At 33.2% G+C, this 23,789-nt stretch overlaps 1 protein-coding gene across 2 annotated transcripts in view; it reads right to left on the bottom strand.

Moving 5' to 3' along the window:
- LOC149774695 (exocyst complex component 3-like) overlaps positions 1-23,789 on the bottom strand; it is an 81,850-nt gene that overhangs the window by 57,974 nt on the left and 87 nt on the right. Inside the window, exons 1-7 of one of the 2 annotated variants that reach the window (XM_089944901.1) lie at positions 23,626-23,764; positions 22,191-22,300; positions 18,618-18,674; positions 17,732-17,844; positions 8,611-8,701; positions 7,080-7,186; positions 1,737-1,818 (exon numbers count right to left, since the gene is read on the bottom strand). In XM_089944901.1, the coding sequence (XP_089801027.1) occupies positions 1,737-1,818; positions 7,080-7,186; positions 8,611-8,701; positions 17,732-17,844; positions 18,618-18,674; positions 22,191-22,292 (552 nt within the window). In that variant the 5' untranslated portion in view covers positions 22,293-22,300; positions 23,626-23,764. Of the gene's footprint in view, positions 1-1,736; positions 1,819-7,079; positions 7,187-8,610; positions 8,702-17,731; positions 17,845-18,617; positions 18,675-22,190; positions 22,301-23,625; positions 23,765-23,789 lie in introns of those variants that run through there. The other variant, XM_089944900.1, reaches the window with a different exon arrangement.

Raw genomic sequence — 23,789 nt, 5'->3', positions numbered from 1 at the left:
TCAAAAAATGTCCCTATTATAATTCTTGATCCATGACCACACTAAGGGGTAGGGATGGTACTGACCCCATATCCCCACCCTGGAGCAGAAGTGTTACTCAGAATATGGGTGTATATGAAGATATATTTCAAACATGAAGTGAATCTGGTAAATTTAAACCAAATATTGAAATGTCTCAGCAGAATTTTAAAGCCATGACCCTACCCAAGGAAAAACCCTAGAACAGAAGGATTACTCGAAGATGTTTATGTGATGATGTTATATTCTGTGTGTGTGCATGTGTGTGTGATTTTGGATTTTTAATGCAGCTTTAGAAATTTTGCAGCAATATAGCTATGAGGTCTGCATTGGGGTAGTTTATAGTCATGTCTAGCACTGGGGCATCATGCCACAGACATTTTGCATTTCCCATCCAGTCACATTATCCTGACACCAGGCCAACCAGTCCTAAAACCTCATAAAGTTGAGCGCCAAGCAAGGCAGCTACTAGTAACATTTTTACAAACCGTTAGTAAGACTCAGTTGGGTTTGAATCTGCAGCCTCCCATGCCTGAGGCAAACACTCTAACCACTTAGGCTACCAGAGTTTGTACTCTAAACATGAAGCAAACTGGTTAGGACCGTTCAAGTAAAATACACTTTGGGACCTAGAAAAGACACTATTAATGCTGAGTAGTAATCCATATATGCAATTTAGAATTTTGTATTGTTTTGTGTTCAAGTAATTCAAGTACCCAGGCATATATTTCCCTAAGTACCATGTATGTTTAAATGGAACAGCACAAAGGTGTTATTGAGCTACAAGTATTAGGAAAAACTAACCAAAATATATCCCCATTAATCTTGACCATACCCAGGAACAGAATACACAGTCAAGTGAGGCACAGAGACAAGAGGTGTATGAAGCAACTTGACCATACCCAGGAACAGAATACACAGTCAAGTGAGGCACAGAGACAAGAGGTGTATGAAGCAACTTGACCATACCCAGGAACAGAATACACAGTCAAGTGAGGCACAGAGACAAGAGGAGTATGAAGTAACTTGGGTATTGTTTACTGGCAAAACTGTCCACATACATGCCTACACATCCAAACTGTTCAGACAGGCCTAAACATCCAAACTGTCTACAGACAAAACATGTACACCCGAACCGTCCATAGACACACCTACTCACTATAACTGTTCACAGACACACATAAACACCAAAACTGTCCACAAACACACCTACAACTAAAATAATTTATCCACATGTCTCAGGGCCTTAAAAAGATGCAATACAATTTCGAGGTAAATAATAGCTGAGTAAGACATAATAAATGCCTATGAAGCTTGGCAAAACAACTTTCACTTGCAACCAAAAAACATCTTGATATAATGCAAGACCTGTAACAGAATATTTATATTTTGATGCTAATGCTTATTAGTAACCAAATATTGTGATCTAACATAATACTGTAATTATGTAATTGTATAAATTTTTGACAGCAAAATGAACATTACAGGATTTGCAGACTGACTTAAAATTTCAAACCACGTCATTTGTTACAGGTTTTACTGTACAATTATTTAACAACTTGAAAGCAAGAATCTTGGAGAACAACTGATTTTCATCACATTATCCATAATCAGCTCTTCATACAAACAAATGCATATGGCATGATATATATTTTGTATCATGACCATTGTTGAGTGATATGTATTATATTGTAAAATTAAATCTATATGATACTTACATTAAAGTCTGTTGGGCTTTGATTTGGCTGTTTATGCAGCTCTAAAAGCAAATCATCTCTAGCCATCTCCAATTCTATTAAGCTGCAAAATACAAATTAAAATCTGAATACATGTAAACCTAACAAAAGGGGTTTAATGAAACATTAAATACCACCAGAAACATGTGCAATGATATATCCTTGGATATCGAAGTCTGACATCAAAATTTTTGCATAGACAGCAGTTGAAAAATCTCTGAAGCTCACCATCTCAGGCAAGTACTAAAAACATTTGCTTGCCCAGATTTTACTAAATATAAAAGCTGATTTTGTTAACAACCTAAACTAACTGTGTGAATGGATGAACTTATTCTGTTACCCTTTCAACACCAGCTGTTAATAACTACCAATTGAGACCAGTCTGACCTCATTCTGGTTGTTGTTATTGTTGGATTTAATGTCATGTTTAAACACAAGATAGGCTATACATGGCGACCAGTATAACTAGTGGAGGAAGAACACTGGAAAACCCTAGAAGAACCACTGACCCATGTGAAGCTACTGACAAGCTTTCTCACGTACCCACGTTAACCGAGCCTAGGACTCGAACCCACATTGAGAGAGGTGAGATGGCAGTGATCCAGAACAGTTAGCACTTTAGACCACTAGGGTCCCCCTGATTCTGGTAAATATTTATTAGCACCAAAGAGTGAGAGCAATACACTTGAATGGGCTTGAATAAAACAATTGGAAAACAAACATATGGTAGAAAGCAAGAATTTTAAATAAACAAGGTCAACACTATTCTGAAAAGAACACAGATCGGTCCTGAATTGTTACAGACCCATTACTAACAATAAGAATACACATTACTGGCTCCCCAATGTAAAACAATATTATATATTTTAAAAAATTTCAGTCATATCGCAACGATGTCTGCAGTGTGACAGTTCATAGTGATGTCTAGCACTGGGGCATCATGCTGTCGACATGTAGCATGATGTTCCACCCAGTAACATTATCCTAACACCAGACCGACCAGTCCTAACAATAACCTCTTAATGCTGAGCGCCAAGCGAGGCAGCTGTTAGTTCCATTTTTGTTAAGTTTTTGGTATGACTCCACCAGGGATCGAACCCACAACCTGCCGCATCCGAAGTGGACGCTCTAGCCACTAGGTCACTCGAGCAGTCAATTATAAAGTGTAGACTATCACATGGGTACAAAGGTCTAATCATAAAGTGTATGCTATAATATGGGTACAAAGGTCTAATTATAAAGTGTAGTCTATTACAAAAGTACAAAGGTCTAATTATAAAGTGTATGCTATAATATGGGTACAAAGGTCTAATTATAAAGTGTAGTCTATTACAAAGGTACAAAGGTCTAATTATAAAGTGTATGCTATAATATGGGTACAAAGGTCTAATTATAAAGTGTAGTCTATTACAAAGGTACAAAGGTCTAATTATAACGTGTATGCTATAATATGGGTACAAAGGTCTAATTATAAAGTGTATGCTATAATATGGGTACAAAGGTCTAATTATAAAGTGTAGTCTATTGCAAAGGTACAAAGGTCTAATTATAAAGTGCAGGCTATCACATGGGTACAATGGTCTAATCATAAAGGGTAGGCCATCACATGGACACAAATGTCTAATTATAAAGTGTATGCTATCACAAAGTACAAAGGTCTAATTACTAAGTGTAGACCATCAAATGGGTCCAAAGGTATAATTATACAGTGTAGGCTATCACAAAGGTACTAAGGTCTAATTATAAAGAGTAGACTATCATATGGGTACAAAGATGTAACTATCACATGTAGGCCATCACATGGGTACAAAGATTAACTGTCACATGTAGGCCATCATATGGGTACAAATATGTAACTATCATATGTAGGCCATCACATGGGTATACAGATGTAACTTTCACATGTAGGCTATCACATTTTTCCTTTTCAGTATCTATAACATTTACTGTTAAACCAGTTTGACTATAACATGTTAAGAACATATCCTTGATCACAGTGTACACTGTTCACATGATCAGAAGTGTACAACCTTCCCAACACCAAGGTATGGGTAGACCCAGGTGACTGAGTGGTCTAAGATGATTGCTTTTACAGATCACTGAATCACGCCTCTATCCACGTGGGTGAAAGTTTCAAGTTTGGCCAACAAAGGCATGTGAGAAAGCTAGCCAGCAGCTTTACTTGGGTTGGTGGTTCTTCCCAGTTTAAAAAAAAAATCACTTGCCCTGACTTAAAATCCACCTACTTACAAGGCCATACTTTATATTATTATTCTGATACCCCCACCCCTTCCAGAAAAAATTAAAAGGTCAGTTCCAGGTACTTGTGATACTGTTCCTGAGACCAAACCCCCATTCAATTTTTGCTTATGAGGGACTAACAACTGAGATTTCCAATAATTTCTGTTTCTGCATGATGTGGAATTCTGATTAATCACAACATACATCTCTGTGTCTGCAATCTTGGATGGTATGCCTTCAGATCTTACTTCATGTTAAGATACAATCACGATCTGCAGACATGACTATCCAGGGTTTTTCAGATAGTTTTGTTTTCTAAAAACTGCAAAAATCTCCATGTTTTTCTATCATAGTTGAAAACAGTAAAGAAGTTGAAGCAGCATTGGCCTTACTTTTTATATCAATCATTAAAATAGTATCTTGAAGTTTTATAATTAGTGTGTGTGCTTGTACTATGGATGCATCAAAATTACAGAAACAGACTGTATCACAGAATGATTGATAACCAAGTCTTTGAACAAAATGGAATTAAAATGTAATAATTTCAGTTCCTGTAGATGGAAAAACATTGTATTGGGGACTTTTATAAGTCACCAGTTCCACAGCTTTTGCGCTGCTTTATATTTAAACAGTAGCACATCTCTTAATCAGCGTGATCAAGGGACTTATTATAATTCAAGCTGTATAAGAGCTAATTAAAGGCAACCAATGAAATATAGAAAATAGAAGTAGTACTGATCCCCATTCATGAGTCACATAATTCACTCTGTAAACAAAGGTTTATAGCTTCAATACAATTAAGCAAATGATCTTCATAAAGTGAAGTGACCTAAAACTGAAGTCCCAGAAGACAGCTCAGCACAAAATAATTGATTCTTTCAAGAACTTAAAAATGAAAATGCAGCATTTTGTTGGCAGGCTCAAAGTTTCTTTAAGGTAACTTAGACAACACTATTGTTCAAGATGGCCTGAGCAACAACCTACTTAGAATATGAGAGGGGTCCAATCCAGACTTTTTTAGCTTTGGATTCTACTATCCTTCATGAAATGTGTTGAAGAAGTTACATGCTTTGTTATTTTTAAGTTTGTCATTTTTGGGGGGGGGGGCCATAGTAACGTTACAGTTTTATATTATATGGCTTAACCATCCCCTTTGTTATTTTTAAGTTTGCCATGGGGGGGGGGCATAGTAATGTTACAGTTTTATATTATATGGCTTAACCATCCCCTTTGTTATTTTTAAGTTTGTCATTTTGTGGGGGCCATAGTAATGTTACAGTTTTATATTATATGGCTTAGCCATCCCGCTTCTGAGTCTGAACCAGTCTGGCATGATATAGCAATTTCTCAGTGCTGAATTCAAGCCTGTGATTGTCAGGAGTTACTTTTTAAAGTAAAGATAAATTTCATATAGTGAAGGACCATGTCAACAAATACTGACTTGTAAATGTGTAAAGGATTTAAAGCATGGAAAATAACCAATAATGAAAATATCATATAAAAAGTATTAATTTGCTATTTACTCTTGAACCTCCACTATTTCACCATTACATTTTAGGATTTACATTATTTTTCTTGTTTATTCCATCCACTATTTTAATAATTTTTATTACTGACAAAGTTTTGAGGATATTGTATTTCCTTACCAACATATACAAGATGAAAGAAATGAAAATTGTAATTTTTCAAAATGTTCTGCTAAGAATTTCTATAAAAAAAATGTTGACATCAGCTAAGACTACCATCTGAAAACATCACTGAATATAGAATAGTTATGAAACCAATTTGAATCTGGAACAATGTTACAAATATAGGCACATTTCTCTGCTGCAATCCTTATATTAAATTTGAATCATGGTACAGTGCAACTTGCTGAATTTGGTTTATGACAGTAACATTTGTTATGTTATGATTAGACAGAATATGGTGAAAAATCAATTGTTTGATCAACCAGCATGAAACTTCCCACAATGAAGTTACATCAACTTAGTAAGGAATATTGTAACATGCAAAAACAATTCAGCAAGGACTGTACCGTGATGGAACAACTCAACAAGAATCACTGTACCATGACGGAACAACTCAGCAAGGATCACTGTACCATGATGGTGCAGCTCAGCAAGGATCACTGTACCATGATAGAACAACTCAGCAAGAATCACTGTACCATGATGGTGCAACTCAGCAAGGATCACTGTACCATAATGGTGTAACTCTGCAAGGATCACTGTACCATGATGGTACAACTCACCATGGATCACTGTACCATGATGGAACAACTCAGCAAGAATCACTGTACCATGATGGTACAACTCAGCAAGGAGGACTGTACGATGATGGAACAACTCAGCAAGGATCATTGTACCATGATGGAACAACTCAGCAAGGATCACTGCACCATGATGGAACAAATCAGCAAGGATCATTGTACCATGATGGTACAACTCAGCAAGGAGGACTGTACCATGATGGAACAACTCGGAAAGGATCACTGTACCTTGATGGAACAACTCAGCAAGGATCACTGCACCATGATGGAACAAATCAGCAAGGATCATTGTACCATGATGGTACAACTCAGCAAGGAGGACTGTACCATGATGGAACAACTCGGAAAGGATCACTGTACCTTGATGGAACAACTCAGCAAGGATCAGTGCACCATGATGGAACAAATCAGCAAAGATCATTGTACCATGATGGTACAACTCAGCAAGGAGGACTGTACCATGATGGAACAACTTGGAAAGGATCACTGTACCATGATGGAGCAACTCAGCAAGGATCAGTGCACCATGATGGAACAAATCAGCAAGGATCACTGTACCATGATGGAACAATTCAGCAAGGATCACTGTACCATGATGGAACAATTCAGCAAGAATCACTGTACCATGATGGAACAATTCAGCAAGGATCACTGTACCATGATGGAAAAATTCAGCAAGGAGGACTGCATCATGGTGATGAAACTCAGCAGTAGAAGATACAAAAATAAGAAGTGTTATTTAAAGTAAATGTTTTGCAGATGCATGGGAGATGAAGCTATTTTAGAGGTTTAACAGTAACATTATTTGTCCTCACTGTTTATGGGATTGGAGTAGTTTTCCATCGTTGATAAGCTCTTCTGTTCTCCTCACGCTCTCTGGGACTGTGAAGATGTGTTTCAGATTCTCCATGGCTGATGCAAGCTGAAATATATAAAGACACGAGAATTACATCTGGAACCAGGTCATCCTTAGTCCATGGAGAAAGAGAGAAAAGAAAACAAGAAAACAAATTTTAGAGTCACAATATCAAAAATATGCATGACAATGTAACTGGTCTTGGCACTAATTTAGTCTTTGAACAAACTAAAAATGAAACTGGTCTTGGCACTAATGCAGTCATTGAACAAACTAAAAATGAAACATAATTAAAAGAACATCAAAAAATTAAACGATATCCAGGTTATATCCATCCAACATCCGGGGGAAGTGAAATTTTAGGCTGGTCTAGTGAAAATCTCCAAAGTATTTGCCCGGGGCAAGTCAATTTTTTGCGAGTGTGAAAAAGTTAGCTGCAGATTATTGACCAAGTCAAAGCTACGATGTAAATAATCTTTCTCACATAAACTATTTGTTTTTGTAAGAAAACATTAGTCAGTAAATGTGAGTAGTTTTAACATAACCTATCAGCAGGCCTATCTACTGTTGCCTGCACTCAGAGAAACATATTGTTATGTTCCACCAAGTCAACTTGATTCCTTTGGCATGAATGATACCTGAAGTAAACGCAAATGTTGCCTCTGGACTGCCATCCAACAGCATTAATGATTTTGGTCAGGGAGCAGCTACACGTGAATTCTATACCAATTGTGACTACACTAACATCGAATTTGATATTGACAGCCAATGTCATTTTCATTTTTATTATTGTGACATACTTTGTGTATGTACAGCCAAATAAAATTTCATTTTCATTTCTATGACTGTGACATACTTTGTGTATGTACAGCCAAATAAAATGTCGTTTTCATTTGTATTATTGTGACATACTTTGTGAATGTACAGCCAAATAAAATATCTTTTTCATTTTGTATTACTGTGACATACTTTGTGTATGTATGCCAAATAAAATATCATTTTCATTTCTATGACTGTGACATACTTTGTGTATGTATGATCTAATAAATTATAATTTGTATTACTGTGACGTACTTTGTGTATGTACAGCCAAATAAAATATCATTTTCATTTCTATGACTGTAACATACTTTGTGTATGTATGGCCTAATAAATTATCATTTGTATTACTGTGACATACTTTGTGAATGTACAGCCAAATAAAATATCATTTTCATTTCTATGACTGGGACATACTTTGTGTATGTATGACCTAATAAATTATCATTTGTATTACTGTGACATACTTTGTGTATGTACAGCCAAATAAAATATCATTTTCATTTTTATTACTGTGATATACTTTGTGCATGTACAGCCAAATAAAATATTATTTTCATTTGTAAAGTTATGACATACTCTCTTTAGGAATAGAAAATGAAAAGAGAACATTGTTGGTCTGTCAAGAGCAGTTTTGACTAAACAGTCAAAATTGTGAACCACCAAAATACCTGACAGAAGTTCTTGTTTTCATATGAAAGCTTATCCAGTGTCTGGTGCAGTGGTTTTAAAGTCTTGTATATCTCATCCACCTGATCTAGGCTGAAACAGACATACAGGCAAACAATGAATGATGATTAAACAAACACTTTTAATAATACATATTTCCTGGAGACAGGCTTTAAATGACTGGCTGAAAGTAGAACATTTATGGCATTAAAATTGCATACAAAAGCTGAAATACCAAGAAACCATTGTCAGGTCATTGTGATCAAACAACTGGCATACTATTTATTCAATAAAATTACATTTCTAAGACTGCAGTGCTCAGAAAAAAAAACATAATAAATATTATTTTTCTGAGAGGACATTAAACTCAAACTGGCGTAATAATATAAATATTAAATTTCTGAGCATTCATGATGCTCAACTGGCATGATAACGTAAAGATTACAATTCTCAGATGTCACAGTGCTCAAATAATTGGCATACTCAATACTTCATTGTTGATAGATCATTGTGCTTAAACAAGAGGAATAAGAAATAAGACATTTCCATAGTTATATAGTTCAATCAATTGTTTTATGCATATTTAATTTGTATTATTTGCTGCCTTTTATCCATGATTAAATCTTATATATATCTGTATCTTGTACCTGACCGTTGGCCAAAATCATGTTAATGGTGTACCTAACCAGGGACATTTATTTTGTAAACAACATGGTACATAGCTTATATTTCTCGATTAGTATAGATCATTATTAATTGTAAACATGTTTACTTCAGTTTGATTTAAAGATACAGTCTTGATCCTGACATTAAAATCTTTCAAAAGGAAATTTCCTGTTAAGTTGACAGAACATTTATTTAAGAAATGGTTAGCGCAAAAAAGGTCAAATAGAGGGGTATATAATCTTGTATACATTATGATTATTTATTTTTACCTGAATATCCAAAGCAAAATCAGTATTATTGCTGTTTAATTTTTTTAATTTTTGGTGGATTTATTTATTCTAATTATTATTCACTTGAATTATGAGTGCTCAATCATATTCTTGGACTTACACATTAATTTGAAATTAGATAAATTCAGTCATGGACATTTCTAGATTATGTTACTGTAATAAATCAAAAAACTGTTAGCAACAATGCCATACTACAGGTTATTGAGACTACAGGCACATCAACAAATTCAATATTGGAATTTATTTGGAATTTCATTGGAATTAAAACCTCATACATTTGGACTTGTGTTAGAACTTTTAGGACTATTTGGGATTTAAATACAATACTAAAAGTTCCTTTAACATTTTCACTTTGTATTGTAGGGAAATGCATTCTTTGCTGAATATTACAGAACTTGTAGGATTTTGCACTTTTCTGTTACTCAGTTTAAGACCATAGAAATGTAACGTAGTCACAGTGCTCAATCAACTGGTGTAATAATATTACATTTCAGTGAAGTCATAGTACTCAATCAACTGGTGTAATAAAAATATTACATTTCAGTGAAGTCATAGTACTCAATCAACTGGTGTAATAAAAATATTACATTTCAGTGAAGTCATAGTACTCAATCAACTGGTGTAATAAAAATATTACATTTCAGTGAAGTCATAGTACTCAGTCAAATGGTGTAATAAAAATATTACATTTCAGTGAAGTCATAGTACTCAATCAACTGGTGTAATAAAAATATTACATTTCAGTGAAGTCATAGTACTCAGTCAAATGGTGTAATAAAAATATTACATTTCAGTGAAGTCATAGTACTCAATCAACTGGTGTAATAAAAATATTACATTTCAGTGAAGTCATAGTACTCAGTCAAATGGTGTAATAAAAATATTACATTTCAGTGAAGTCATAGTACTCAATCAACTGGTGTAATAAAAATATTAAATTTCAGTGAAGTCATAGTACTCACTCAAATGGTGTAATAAAATATTATATTTCAGTGAAGTCAGTGTTCAAATAATTGATAGAATAAAGTATATATTACATTTCTGAGAGGTCAGTGCACTCAAATAATTGGCATGATAAAAAAATACTATCACTTAAATAATACAAAAAATAAATCTTTCATAAATAAATAATAACTTAAATATTATCTATCAAGATTTAATGTCTCATAATATTGTCTGTACCATAATGCTAGAGCTGATATAATTATTACTATTTTTTACTTGATATTTATTTTTATTCTGTACATTGCTGTGTAGAGTTCAGAGTATCAAAGGACATCGATGAATAAAACTTATATACTCTTTGACTTCTCTTGATTAAATTATTATTATTATTATTATTATTGAGAGTTGGGTTATTTTGCATATTGTTGTTAATGCTAGTCTATTCTCTAATACTGCTCATGTGGCTTCAATCCAATAGGGCTATACACCATTACCACTCATGTGGCTTGTATCCAATAGGGCTATACTCCATTACTGCTCTTGTGCCTTCAACCTAATAGGGCTAAACTTCATTGTTTCTCATGTGACTTCAATCTGATATGACAGACTTAACGCTAGTCTATACTCCATTACTGCTCAAGTGGCTTCTGTCCAATAGGGCTATACTCCATTACTCTTCATGTTGCTTCAATCCAATTGGGCTATACTCCATTACTACTGATATGGCTACAATCCAATAGGGCTATACTACTCCATTACTGCTGATATGGCTACAATCCAATAGGGCTATAATACTCCATTACTGCTCAAAGGGCTTCCATCCAATAGGGCTATACTCCATTATTCTTCATGTTGTTTCAATCCAATTGGTCTATACTCCATTACTGCTGATATGGCTACAATCCAATAGGGCTATAATACTCCATTACTGCTGATATGGCTACAATCCAATAGGGCTATACTCCATTACTGCTGATATGGCAACAATCCAATAGGGCTATAATACTCCATTACTGCTCATGTGGCCTCAATCTGATGTGGCAAACTTAATGCTAGTCTAGTCCCTAGACATACATATACTCATGAAGCTTGAAGACTATTTGGTCTTTTGCCTCTTTGCATCAAACATATTCAGAAGAAAATACAAGTAAGCTTGAACTGTTTACTGTCTGTTCCACTTGACGAGTGAAAAAGTGTAATGGATACATAATAGTAGTAGTAGGATTTAATGGCATGTCAGCACAATGCTGATTACATGGTGCGGATTATAAATGAAGTTCACAAGAAATTAAACACCATGACTGATACATAATAAAACAAATCATCTGAAGGCATGCTGGCATTTTATTTTGTATTGGAATAAACCAATGTAATAACATAGGCATTTTATCTTGAATTGGAATAAACCAATGTAATAACATAGGCATTTTATCTTGTATTGGAATAAACCAATGTAATAACATAGGCATTTTATCTTGTATTGGAATAAACCAAAGTAGTGATGTAGGCATTTTATTTTGTATTGGAATAAACCAATGTAATAACACAGGCATTTTATCTTGTATTGGAATAAACCAATGTAATAACATAGGCATTTTATTTTGTATTGGAATAAACCAATGTAATAACATAGGCATTTTATCAAGTATTGGAATAAACCAGTGTAATAACATAGGCATTTTATTTTGTATTGGAATAAACCAATGTAATAACATAGGCATTTTATCTTGTATTGGAATAAACCAAAGTAATAACACAGGTATTTTATTCTGTATTGAAATAAACCAACGTAATAACATAGGCATTTTATTTTGCATTGGAATAAACCAATGTAATAACATAGGCATTTTATTTTTTATTGGAATAAACCAATGTGATATCATAGGCATTTTATCTTGTATTGGAATAAACCAATGTAATAACATAGGCATTTTATCTTGTATTGGAATAAACCAATGTAATAACATAGGCATTTTATTTTGTATTGGAATAAACCAATGTAATAACATAGGCACTTTATCTTGTATTGGAATAAACCAAAGTAATGATGTAGGCATTTTATTTTGTATTGGAATAAATCAAAGTAATGATGTAGGCATTTTATCTTGAATTGGAATAACCAATGTAACGATGTAGGCATTTTATTTTGAATTGGAATAACCAATGTAATGATGTAGGCATTTTATTTTGAATTGGAATAAACCAATATAATGATGTAGGCATTTTATCTTGAATTGGAATAAACCAATGTAATGATGTAAGCATTTTATCTTGAATTGGAATAAACCAATGTAATTATGTAGGCATTTTATCTTGAATTGGAATAAAACAATGTAATGATGCAGGCATTTTATCTTGAATTGGAATAACCAATGTAATGATGTAGGCATTTTATCTTGAATTGGAATAACCAATGTAATGATGTAGGCATTTTATTTTGAATTGGAATAACCAATGTAATGATGTAGGCATTTTATTTTGAATTGGAATAAACCAATGTAATGATGTAGGCATTTTATCTTGAATTGGAATAAACCAATGTAATGATGTAGGCATTTTATCTTGAATTGGAATAAAGCAATGAAATGATGTAGGCATTTTATCCTGTACTGGAATAAACCAATGTAATGATGTAGGCATTTTATCCTGTACTGGAATAAACCAATGTAATGATGTAGGCATTTTATTCTGAATTGGAATAAACCAATGTAATGATGTAGGCATTTTATTTTGAATTGGAATAAACCAATGTAATGATGTAGGCATTTTATCTTGAATTGGAATAAAGAAATGAAATGATGTAGGCATTTTATCCTGTACTGGAATAAACCAATGTAATGATGTAGGCATTTTATCTTGAATTGGAATAACCAATGTAATGATGTAGGCATTTTATTTTGAATTGGAATAACCAATGTAATGATGTAGGCATTTTATTTTGAATTGGAATAAACCAATGTAATGATGTAGGCATTTTATCTTGAATTGGAATAAAGCAATGAAATGATGTAGGCATTTTATCTTGAATTGGAATAAAGCAATGAATGATGTAGGCATTTTATCCTGTACTGGAATAAACCAATGTAATGATGTAGGCATTTTATCTTGAATTGGAATAACCAATGTAATGATGTAGGCATTTTATTTTGAATTGGAATAACCAATGTAATGATGTAGGCATTTTATCTTGAATTGGAATAAACCAATGTAATGATGTAGGCATTTTATTTTGAATTGGAATAAACCAATGTAATGATGTAGGCATTTTATTTTGAATTGGAATAAACCAATCTAATGATGCAGGCATTTTATCTTGAATTGGAATAAACCAATGTAATGATGTAGGCATTTTACCTTGAATTGGAATAACCAATGTAATGATGTAGGCATTTTATTTTGAATTGGAATAACCAATGTAATGATGTAGGCATTTTATTTTGAATTGGAATAAACCAATGTAATGATGTAGGCATTTTATTTTGATTTGAAATAAACCAATGTAATGATGTAGGCATTTTATCTTGAATTGGAATAACCAATGTAATGATGTAGGCATTTTATTTTGAATTGGAATAACCAATGTAATGATGTAGGCATTTTATCTTGAATTGGAATAAACCAATGTAATGATGTAGGCATTTTACCTTGAATTGGAATAACCAATGTAATGATGTAGGCATTTTATTTTGAATTGGAATAACCAATGTAATGATGTAGGCATTTTATTTTGAATTGGAATAAACCAATGTAATGATGTAGGCATTTTATTTTGAATTGAAATAAACCAATGTAATGATGTAGGCATTTTATCTTGAATTGGAATAACCAATGTAATGATGTAGGCATTTTATTTTGAATTGGAATAACCAATGTAATGATGTAGGCATTTTATTTTGAATTGGAATAAACCAATGTAATGATGTAGGCATTTTATCTTGAATTGGAATAAACCAATGTAATGATGTAGGCATTTTATTTTGAATTGGAATAACCAATGTAATGATGTAGGCATTTTATTTTGAATTGAAATAAACCAATGTAATGATGTAGGCATTTTATCTTGAATTGGAATAACCAATGTAATGATGTAGGCATTTTATTTTGAATTGAAATAAACCAATGTAATGATGTAGGCATTTTATCTTGAATTGAAATAAACCAATGTAATGATGTAGGCATTTTATCTTGAATTGAAATAAACCAATGTAATGATGTAGGCATTTTATTTTGAATTGAAATAAACCAATGTAATGATGTAGGCATTTTATCTTGAATTGGAATAACCAATGTAATGATGTAGGCATTTTATTTTGAATTGGAATAAACCAATCTAATGATGCAGACATTTTATCTTGAATTGGAATAAACCAATGTAATTATGTAAGCATTTTATCTTGAATTGGAATAAAGCAATGAAATGATGTAGGCATTTTATCTTGAATTGGAATAAACCAATGAAATGATGTAGGCATTTTATCTTGAATTGGAATAAACCAATGAAATGATGTAAGCATTTTATCTTGTATTGGAATAAAGCAATGAAATAAAGTAGGCATTTTATCTTGAATTGGAATAAACCAATGTAATGATGTAGGCGTTTTATCTTGAATTGGAATAAAGCAATGAAATGATGTAGGCATTTTATCCTGTACTGGAATAAACCAATGTAATGATGTAGGCATTTTATTTTGAATTGGAATAAACCAATGTAATGATGTAGGCATTTTATCTTGAATTGGAATAAAGCAATGAAATGATGTAGGCATTTTATCTTGAATTGGAATAAAGCAATGAAATGATGTAGGCATTTTATCCTGTACTGGAATAAACCAATGTAATGATGTAGGCATTTTATTCTGAATTGGAATAAACCAATGTAATGATGTAGGCATTTTATCTTGAATTGGAATAAAGCAATGAAATGATGTAGGCATTTTATCTTGAATTGGAATAAAGCAATGAAATGATGTAAGCATTTTATCCTGTACTGGAATAAACCAATGTAATGATGTAGGCATTTTATCTTGAATTGGAATAACCAATGTAATGATGTAGGCATTTTATTTTGAATTGGAATAACCAATGTAATGATGTAGGCATTTTATCTTGAATTGGAATAAACCAATGTAATGATGTAGGCATTTTACCTTGAATTGGAATAACCAATGTAATGATGTAGGCATTTTATTTTGAATTGGAATAACCAATGTAATGATGTAGGCATTTTATTTTGAATTGGAATAAACCAATGTAATGATGTAGGCATTTTATTTTGAATTGGAATAACCAATGTAATGATGTAGGCATTTTATTTTGAATTGGAATAACCAATGTAATGATGTAGGCATTTTATTTTGAATTGGAATAAACCAATGTAATGATGTAGGCATTTTATCTTGAATTGGAATAAACAATGTAATGAAGTAGGCATTTTATCTTGAATTGGAATAAACCAATATAATAATGTAGGCATTTTTACTTGTATTGGAATAAACCCATGTAACGATGTAGGGATTTAATCTTGTATTGGAATAAACCAACATACTGATGTAGGGATTTAATCTTGTATTGGAATAAGCCAATTTAATGATGTAAGCATTTTATCTTGAATTGGAATAAACCAATATAATGATATGGGAATTTTATGGTCTAAAGATAATGTTTAAAAAAATACATTAATTATCATTTTTAGTCATTTCCAGAAATACAGTTTAAGGTTCTAACAGTATTAATATTGCAATTACACTAAAGTCACTAAAATATCAATAAAGTCCTACCCGTCTATGTTGACATCCTCAGGCCTGAGGAAATATTTTCAACATAGGCGGATGTCAAGATAAGTGTTGGGGGGGGGGGGTCTCAAAAAAGATACAAGTTAAATTTGTCAGTAAGAGGTGACCTGTCATCAGTGAGTAGCAGTTAGACTTTGAGAAAACAAACAATGGAAATTTTGAGTACATGAAGACAAAACCAGTGTGAAATAGACTTGTATATTGACAAATTACATTTTGGTTTCCTTTGTGTAATTAAATCCACAATAAAATACTGCATTGGTCACATCCTGATATGAAAAACATTCACTACGATATTCAATGTTGGCATTAGCACATAGCTGCATAGTTGTTACTTACATATTTCAAGTATATGTACTTAAATTGGCCTAGATTTTGGTCAGTCTGTTCCCATCTTATTGAGGCTACCAAGGGAATGGGGCTATTCACGGGGAAATGAAAACCTGTCAACAAGTTGGTTTAAACAGTACATGTATTTAGTTACAGAAGTCATCGTGAAAAGTACATAAAAGCGAACAAGAGATATGCAGCTGATATGATTAATGAAGGCATAATATTGTATAAATTGACACATGCTAAATAAAGTTGAAAAGGAAACTGTCACAGCACAATAAATTTGTTTTAATCATCGATCACTTTGGTAAATGCAAGAATCAATCAGATTTCATTGCTTTTATTTAAGTCACCGCGAGAGGCCAACTTTACAGAATCAAACAAAAGCTTGATTTTTTTATCCAACCAAGACATTAAAGCCTGGCAGCAAGATCAGCTATTTGTTGAATAAAGTAAAGGTCAGAACTGGCTGCTTGCTGACATAAATGATTAGGCAGGAAAATTAAAGCCTGACAGCAAGATTAACTAATTACTGAACAAAGTATGGGTTGGAACTGGCAGCTTGTCGACATAAATGATTAGAAAACAAAGGATTTGTTTACGTTGGGACCAAGAGCTTCTGTCAACATGTACTTTTATTATTTATCTCGACATCGACATAAGCATGACAATTTTGGTAGTAAAAGTAAACCAAGGGACAGGGACTTTGCTTTTTTGTCAAATAGGCAGCTTTTTGACATAAGTGATGTCGATATAAGTGGGTAGGACTGTATTGCTATTAAACTGAAATCAGTGAAATATCAGTATTGCTGTTACACTGAAATCACCATAAATGATGACACCCAGTAAGTGAAAATGCTGGGCCAAAGCATGACTTGAAAGCTGAACCATCTAAACATGTGCCTGACCACTCTATCACCTTTAAACCTGTGTCTAGGCACTCTTCTACCTTTAAACCTGTGCCTGGGCACTCTGCTACCTTTGAACTTGTGCTCAGGCACTATGCTACCTTAAACCTGTGTCTAGGCACACTATTCACTTAGCAATCTAAGCTAATATTCAACAGATTCAACAGGATTATGAAAAATTCAGCAAACCTTTGTTTAATCTCATGTACATCATGCAGAGCACTCTGTAGCTGGTTCAAACCAGTTCTGACCCCATCCAGCTGGGACTGCACTGCTGTCTTCAACATGGCCTCCACTGATGCCTTAAAACATTAAAAAGGTACATTAGTTTACTTGCTAATCATAATATTTTTTCCCTGCTAATTCATAGACTCAAGATTAATAAATAAATATGTACCTTGCATCATCAAACAGGCCTTTTAATTACCTACATTTTAGAAAATAATCTTTTTGTTTAGAATTTAGCATTCCGCAACTAGTACTACATTTATATATCACCATGGCAAATATGCCAATTTTTATTACATTTTCACATGTCTCCCCCCCCAACTCAGGGGTGATAACCTCAAGCCCATCACATGTGGCCTCTTACCATAACTGTGTGTTTAAAGTTTGATTTACCACATATATTCACAACTGCCACTGTAAATACATTTATTTATGCAACTGCCATTTGACATCATGAATATACCAAAAAAAATAAAACATAAATGGTACAGGGCTGATATCAACACACACAGGATAGGATATTTTTTCAATCTGCTATGTTTATTGCTAGCCAATACATTTGAGCACAAAAGTAATAGATAATTTGCTTGTCCTGAGTTAAAAATTAATATAATTCATCATGAGGGTGATAAACTCGAAAGTTAGTGGACTTTTCCAATATAAATAATTTTGATGATTCACTAGGATGTAACATGAAAAATAAACTTTTTCACTGCTCTCTACAGATATCAAAAACATTATAAGCAAGTATATAAAGTGCCAGTCAGTGTTTGTGGGAAGGACAGTGAATACTCACTTGTTACACATATGCACACTTTACAAGTGAGATTAATATAATATAAGCTACCTTTTTTCTTGCAATTCTTCGTCTATATTGGTCTACTCGCTCTAGCTGATCTGGTCTCTGAAACAAAACAGCAAATTGAACTTACATGCAATGTGATTTTAATCAGATCTCTAACATCCTACATGAAGATCTGACAGCGACTACGTAGGGGTCATGTTCTGGCAACCTTTGAATCTGCCCTTGCAATTCGGCTTTCAAAAATCTGAAAGTGAATCAAATCATTTGGCACACATTGGTGATCTTCAGCCACACTGCTCAATCTCCCAAATGCAGTGATACAAAACTTCATCAGACGGCCAATAAAATTTGTGATTATGGCAATAACATAGGTCACCAGAACATGAACTTGAGGTGGTCGATGTCAGATCTTCATGTAGAACAGTGGCTATCTGATTCTAATCAGACTAACTTACATGTATTGGGCAAATAAACTACACATAATCTATTACGTTTTGTAATTTGCCAAAATATGGAGGTTCTTCAATCTAGATTTTTGTCAAGCAAGTAGAAATATTAAATCTTTGTAGCCATAGAAAACATTTAACACACCTTAAGTTTCTTCTACAAGAAGATATTTTATGTTCTACTTCTACTGTTTTAAGCTTTCTTGGATTTAATAATTAATTTATAAAACAACAGAAAGCGCATTCATAACTTGAAGCTAAACAATTCATAATGTAAAACAACTACGGTAAAACTTGTCTTGAGATACCAACAGGTGGTCTCATAACAGGTCTGTGTAGGAAGGTCTGTTTTTAAAGTCAAAATCCAACTGGGTTTAAGATGGAAAAATACCAACAATGCCTGCACATTACTGTTACTCTTATTTTATATTTCTTTTTAAAACATCACAAGCATTCACCACAAAATTGTATACAGCAATAAAATATTCACATTCATATTGACTAACTCACTATGAAGATTGTAACATTTCCATGATAATGTCCTAATAATAATAATAATAATGTGGGCTTAGTGCAGTACCTAATCCTTAAGAGCTCTAAGTACTTTACAATAGCAGATACAACATAAAAACAACAACAAAGGCACAAAAAATAACCACCATGAAATTACAAAACAAAAACATACAGACAATAATTAAGGAAGCAAATATTATTAAGCCATTAATTCTGTTCTTGTAGTTGAAATAGTAGAGTTTTAAGAGCACTCTTGAATGATATCAGAGTCCTTGTGCCTATTGTCAATGGGCAATTTGTTCCACATAGCTGCAGGGATCACATTGAGCTTCACCAGTGTTGCAAATTGGGATTTTTTTCTTCCTTACTGGTGACAAAATATACCATCTGGTGATTTTTTGGAGACAGCATTTTTGGCTGTTAAAACCTGTATATACAGTCTTGGATTTGGAGTGGAGAAATTCAAAGGCACTATGACAGGAAGCCGCAAACTTGGACATAAAATTACACAGGAATCTATTGTTCCATAAACAAATCCTTGGTTCATACTGATAAACCACCATAACAAGGCATTGTTATATCAAAATCCTCTTATGCTGATGTCTGGCCTTAGTACTGTATGCCATAATATAGCCAAAATATTTGGGCTACCTGACTAGCTACAATCGACCACCTCTGAAGGTGGGAAATGGAATGACTACAATCGACCAGATGATCGCAATATTGTTCTCTTTTCAAAGAATGTACCAGAAAAAAAAGCTTTGCTGAAACTTCAAAGAAAACTGATTACCTTTGAAGCACCTATAGTTCTGTATATATACTTTTATTAAGCAAATGGAAACAAAATATTATAGCTCAATGATCTACATCATTTCATATTGCCACAGCAATAACAAACAGGCATTTGTTTGGTCCTTCAAAGAGGCCTTTCACAGCGCCTTCAATAATACATGAACTTTATCAATGCAAGCCGAAGACCTCTGATCAAAGAAAGTCAGCAACAAACTTAAATAAAAGCATTTTTTCATTTTTCAAAGTAATTGGAACATATTTATTGTGCCGTGAAAGTTTCCTGTTTGCAACAAAAAAGTTCATGCATCCGATCGCTATCAATTGGGGTGTAAAACACAAATTATTGTTCCAGTGTTTTGAAACAATAAATACATGGCTGTCAAATTAAATGAAGGGGGGACATTTCACAAGAAAGTTTGTTTATCTTTTTAATTTGTTCACTTACAACTACATGCTATTAGGATAATGAAATCAGTGTGAACTGTTGTTTGTTGACAATGAGATACAGAACAGACTACCATTTATTTATATATATGTGTTAGTTGTATTTTCTAACGGGATTTGACTGATAAATGAATTTTCTAACATATGATCTATGGTAATACTCGAATTAATGGAGTTTTCATATACATGTACATTATCTAACACATTGTGGAGTGTACTACACAAATATAAATTGTCAATATACAAGTGTATTTCGCACTAGTTGTCTTCATTTAATCAAACTTTCCATTGTTTGTTTTTTCTGTGTGTAAATCCTAGTCAATGATGACAGACCACCAAACAAATTTCACTCGTATGTGATATTTCAAGTACTTTCAACCTACTCCCCCCCCCACATTATCTAAACATCTGCTTACGTTGACAATACTACCTTGGTCTCTATGGTGTTGAGATAAACAGATAGTACTCTATTATAAAAATAATGACAGTTTTTGAAAATTGGTGAACAAATATTGAGGTTGGCGGTTATTTTAGTGACAACTTTTTTAAGCCAGCACCAACCCTGAGTTCGGCCATAGTAAGCCAAAGAACTTTACTTGTATTTTGATATAACAATGCCTTGTAAGGGTGGTTTGTCAGTTTGAACCAAGGATTTGTTTATGACACAAGTAAATAGCGTTCTTTTGCATAGCAGGGCCCAGCAACATGGAATGAATTGCCCACTGAACTTCGACGCAAAGACACAGTGATCACATTCAAGAGGGCTCTCAAAACTCACTTATTTTGACTGCAAGAACAAACTTAAAGACCTAATAATGTTTCCTACCTGAAATATTCTCAGCATGTTTTTTATTTTTTAATGTTTTTCTAATTTTGTGTTGTTTGTTTTTGAAATAATATTATTATGTTTCTTATCTTATAAGTGTTGTCTAATGTTGTAAAGCGCTTAGAGCTTCTAAAGATTAGGCGCTATATAAAGTCCTCATTATCATTATTATTATAACATCATTTTAACATTAGGAACGATGAAAATAAGAAGCCATGTGAGAAGAGATCTCATTAGGACATTATGAGTGTTGTGCTGGGTTATGACACCAGAAGAATAAAACCCCAATATAAACCTCTAAACTGTGTCCTGAGCTACATCCTTTAAACTAGGAATGGCTGCTCACAAATGGGATTAACATTACTTTTGCACTACAATGGCACTTTATTCTGGTTTACAGCCACCAGCACATTTTTATGTAGCAGCCTAATTGAAATGGTCATTATGTCTTTGAAAAATATCACAAAATCAAAAAATAATTGTCAACATTTCTTGGACTGAAAATATGTGATATTTTAAAAAATGTGAAATTAATGGGAAATTAACATTTTATGATGCTATGGAATCATGACAAACATTGCTATTTAGTAACACCTGTAGAAGGTTGGCCACATATTTGGTTGCACTCTGTTTGGCTTCTTTTTCCAAACGTCCAAGGTCAAGTGGAGCTTGCGGGCTTAAGTTTGATTCTGCCATGATTCAATCTGAAAACACAGTAGTGGACAGTTTAAAGCACATAAACAAATAGTTGCTCAATCATGGAATTATTGCTTGTAATATAACTTCTGCATTAGTATTAAATTCTCATACATGTAAGTCATCATAGTGGAAATATAACATTACACTTTGATATCTGCTTCTTGACCTTTTATTACATAATGCACATTGTAATGTTTTTTAAGAAATTATATCCAGTTAAACTGACCTGTCAAAAATTAAGAAAATTTTGATTTAGTATTGTCATCTGGCAGTAGAAAGACTGAACCAATGTAAGATAACACATGTATGTCAAGTATTCTACAGAAATAATCAAGACTGACATGAGACATGCTGACCTATATTTTTCTCATTAGTACTAATCTGTCATCCATCCATCCCACCATTCCAAATTCTACATGCCATGATGATTGTATTATAACTCTTAGATTTCTAGTCCATAGCTACATGGACATATTCCAACTACCAGCAAATATGAAATATAAATAAAAAATTAAAATAAGAAAATATGTAGATGATAATATTTGCCATCAAAATATGCAAGCTAGTGAAAGCAATAACTTTTTGGACTAGTATAACAAAATAAACCTATATTATACCTTACCAGCCTCTACTATATATTATGATCCGTTTCATTAATTTGGCGTTATATTGTTAGAGCTCAAATAAACCTCAATAGAGTATTATAAGCATTTTTACTGATCTTATACAGAGAATTAATAGTTGCTCTAAAATTTAAAACTAAAGTAGTTTTAACAAAGTCTGTTCATTCCTGATTGTTGAGTCATCTGCAACTTCGTTATGATCACAGACCTTCCAGTGTATTACTATTGACTTTAATAATGGCAGACTGGCTAAAATTGGATCAAGAACAGCTGAAATTGGGTCTGTTGATTACTAGTGCATGGGGTCACAGGGGCTCGATACAAAGAAAAGATGGATAGAGGGATGGGGTGGGTATGTGGCCAACTGTAAGAGTATACGCCAATTGATATAGGGCCGGGATGTCCAACCTGTAACAATATATATGTTACAAGTTGGACTCCCATGCTTGTCCTCTATCCACTGAGCTCCGAGATGAAGGGTGAAATAACGTGAATTATCGGAGTTTAAAGGCCAGTCAACTCTCAAAAACGAGACCGAGAACTGAAATAGTCGGTACTGAACGCCAATATGACCTGTGGTGGCTTCATACCAATCTATCACAACGTAATTAATTATTATCATGCTGATATTTATTACAATGAACATTTAGCCTTAAAGTCAGTTTACTTTAGGTTTAAAATCAGGAAAAGATATGATAATATCGTACTCCGTGACAGGTAACAACAATAACGCCCAGCTGATCAACGTATTACTGCCTAGACTGATTGCAGAGGTATATCGATAATTTAGCTCTTTGTTGATGATGCTAAAAGTCGCAAACGATTAATATATATGTGTGTCATTAATCCTAACAGAAAAATGAAATTAATA

Source organism: Sinohyriopsis cumingii, unplaced genomic scaffold (genome assembly GCF_028554795.1).
Source record: "Sinohyriopsis cumingii isolate HCF-2022 unplaced genomic scaffold, ASM2855479v2 utg000160l, whole genome shotgun sequence".
NCBI lineage: Eukaryota > Metazoa > Mollusca > Bivalvia > Unionida > Unionidae > Sinohyriopsis > Sinohyriopsis cumingii.
The sequence above is the reverse complement of the archived record's forward strand: the minus strand, read 5'-3'. Positions and strand labels throughout refer to the sequence as shown.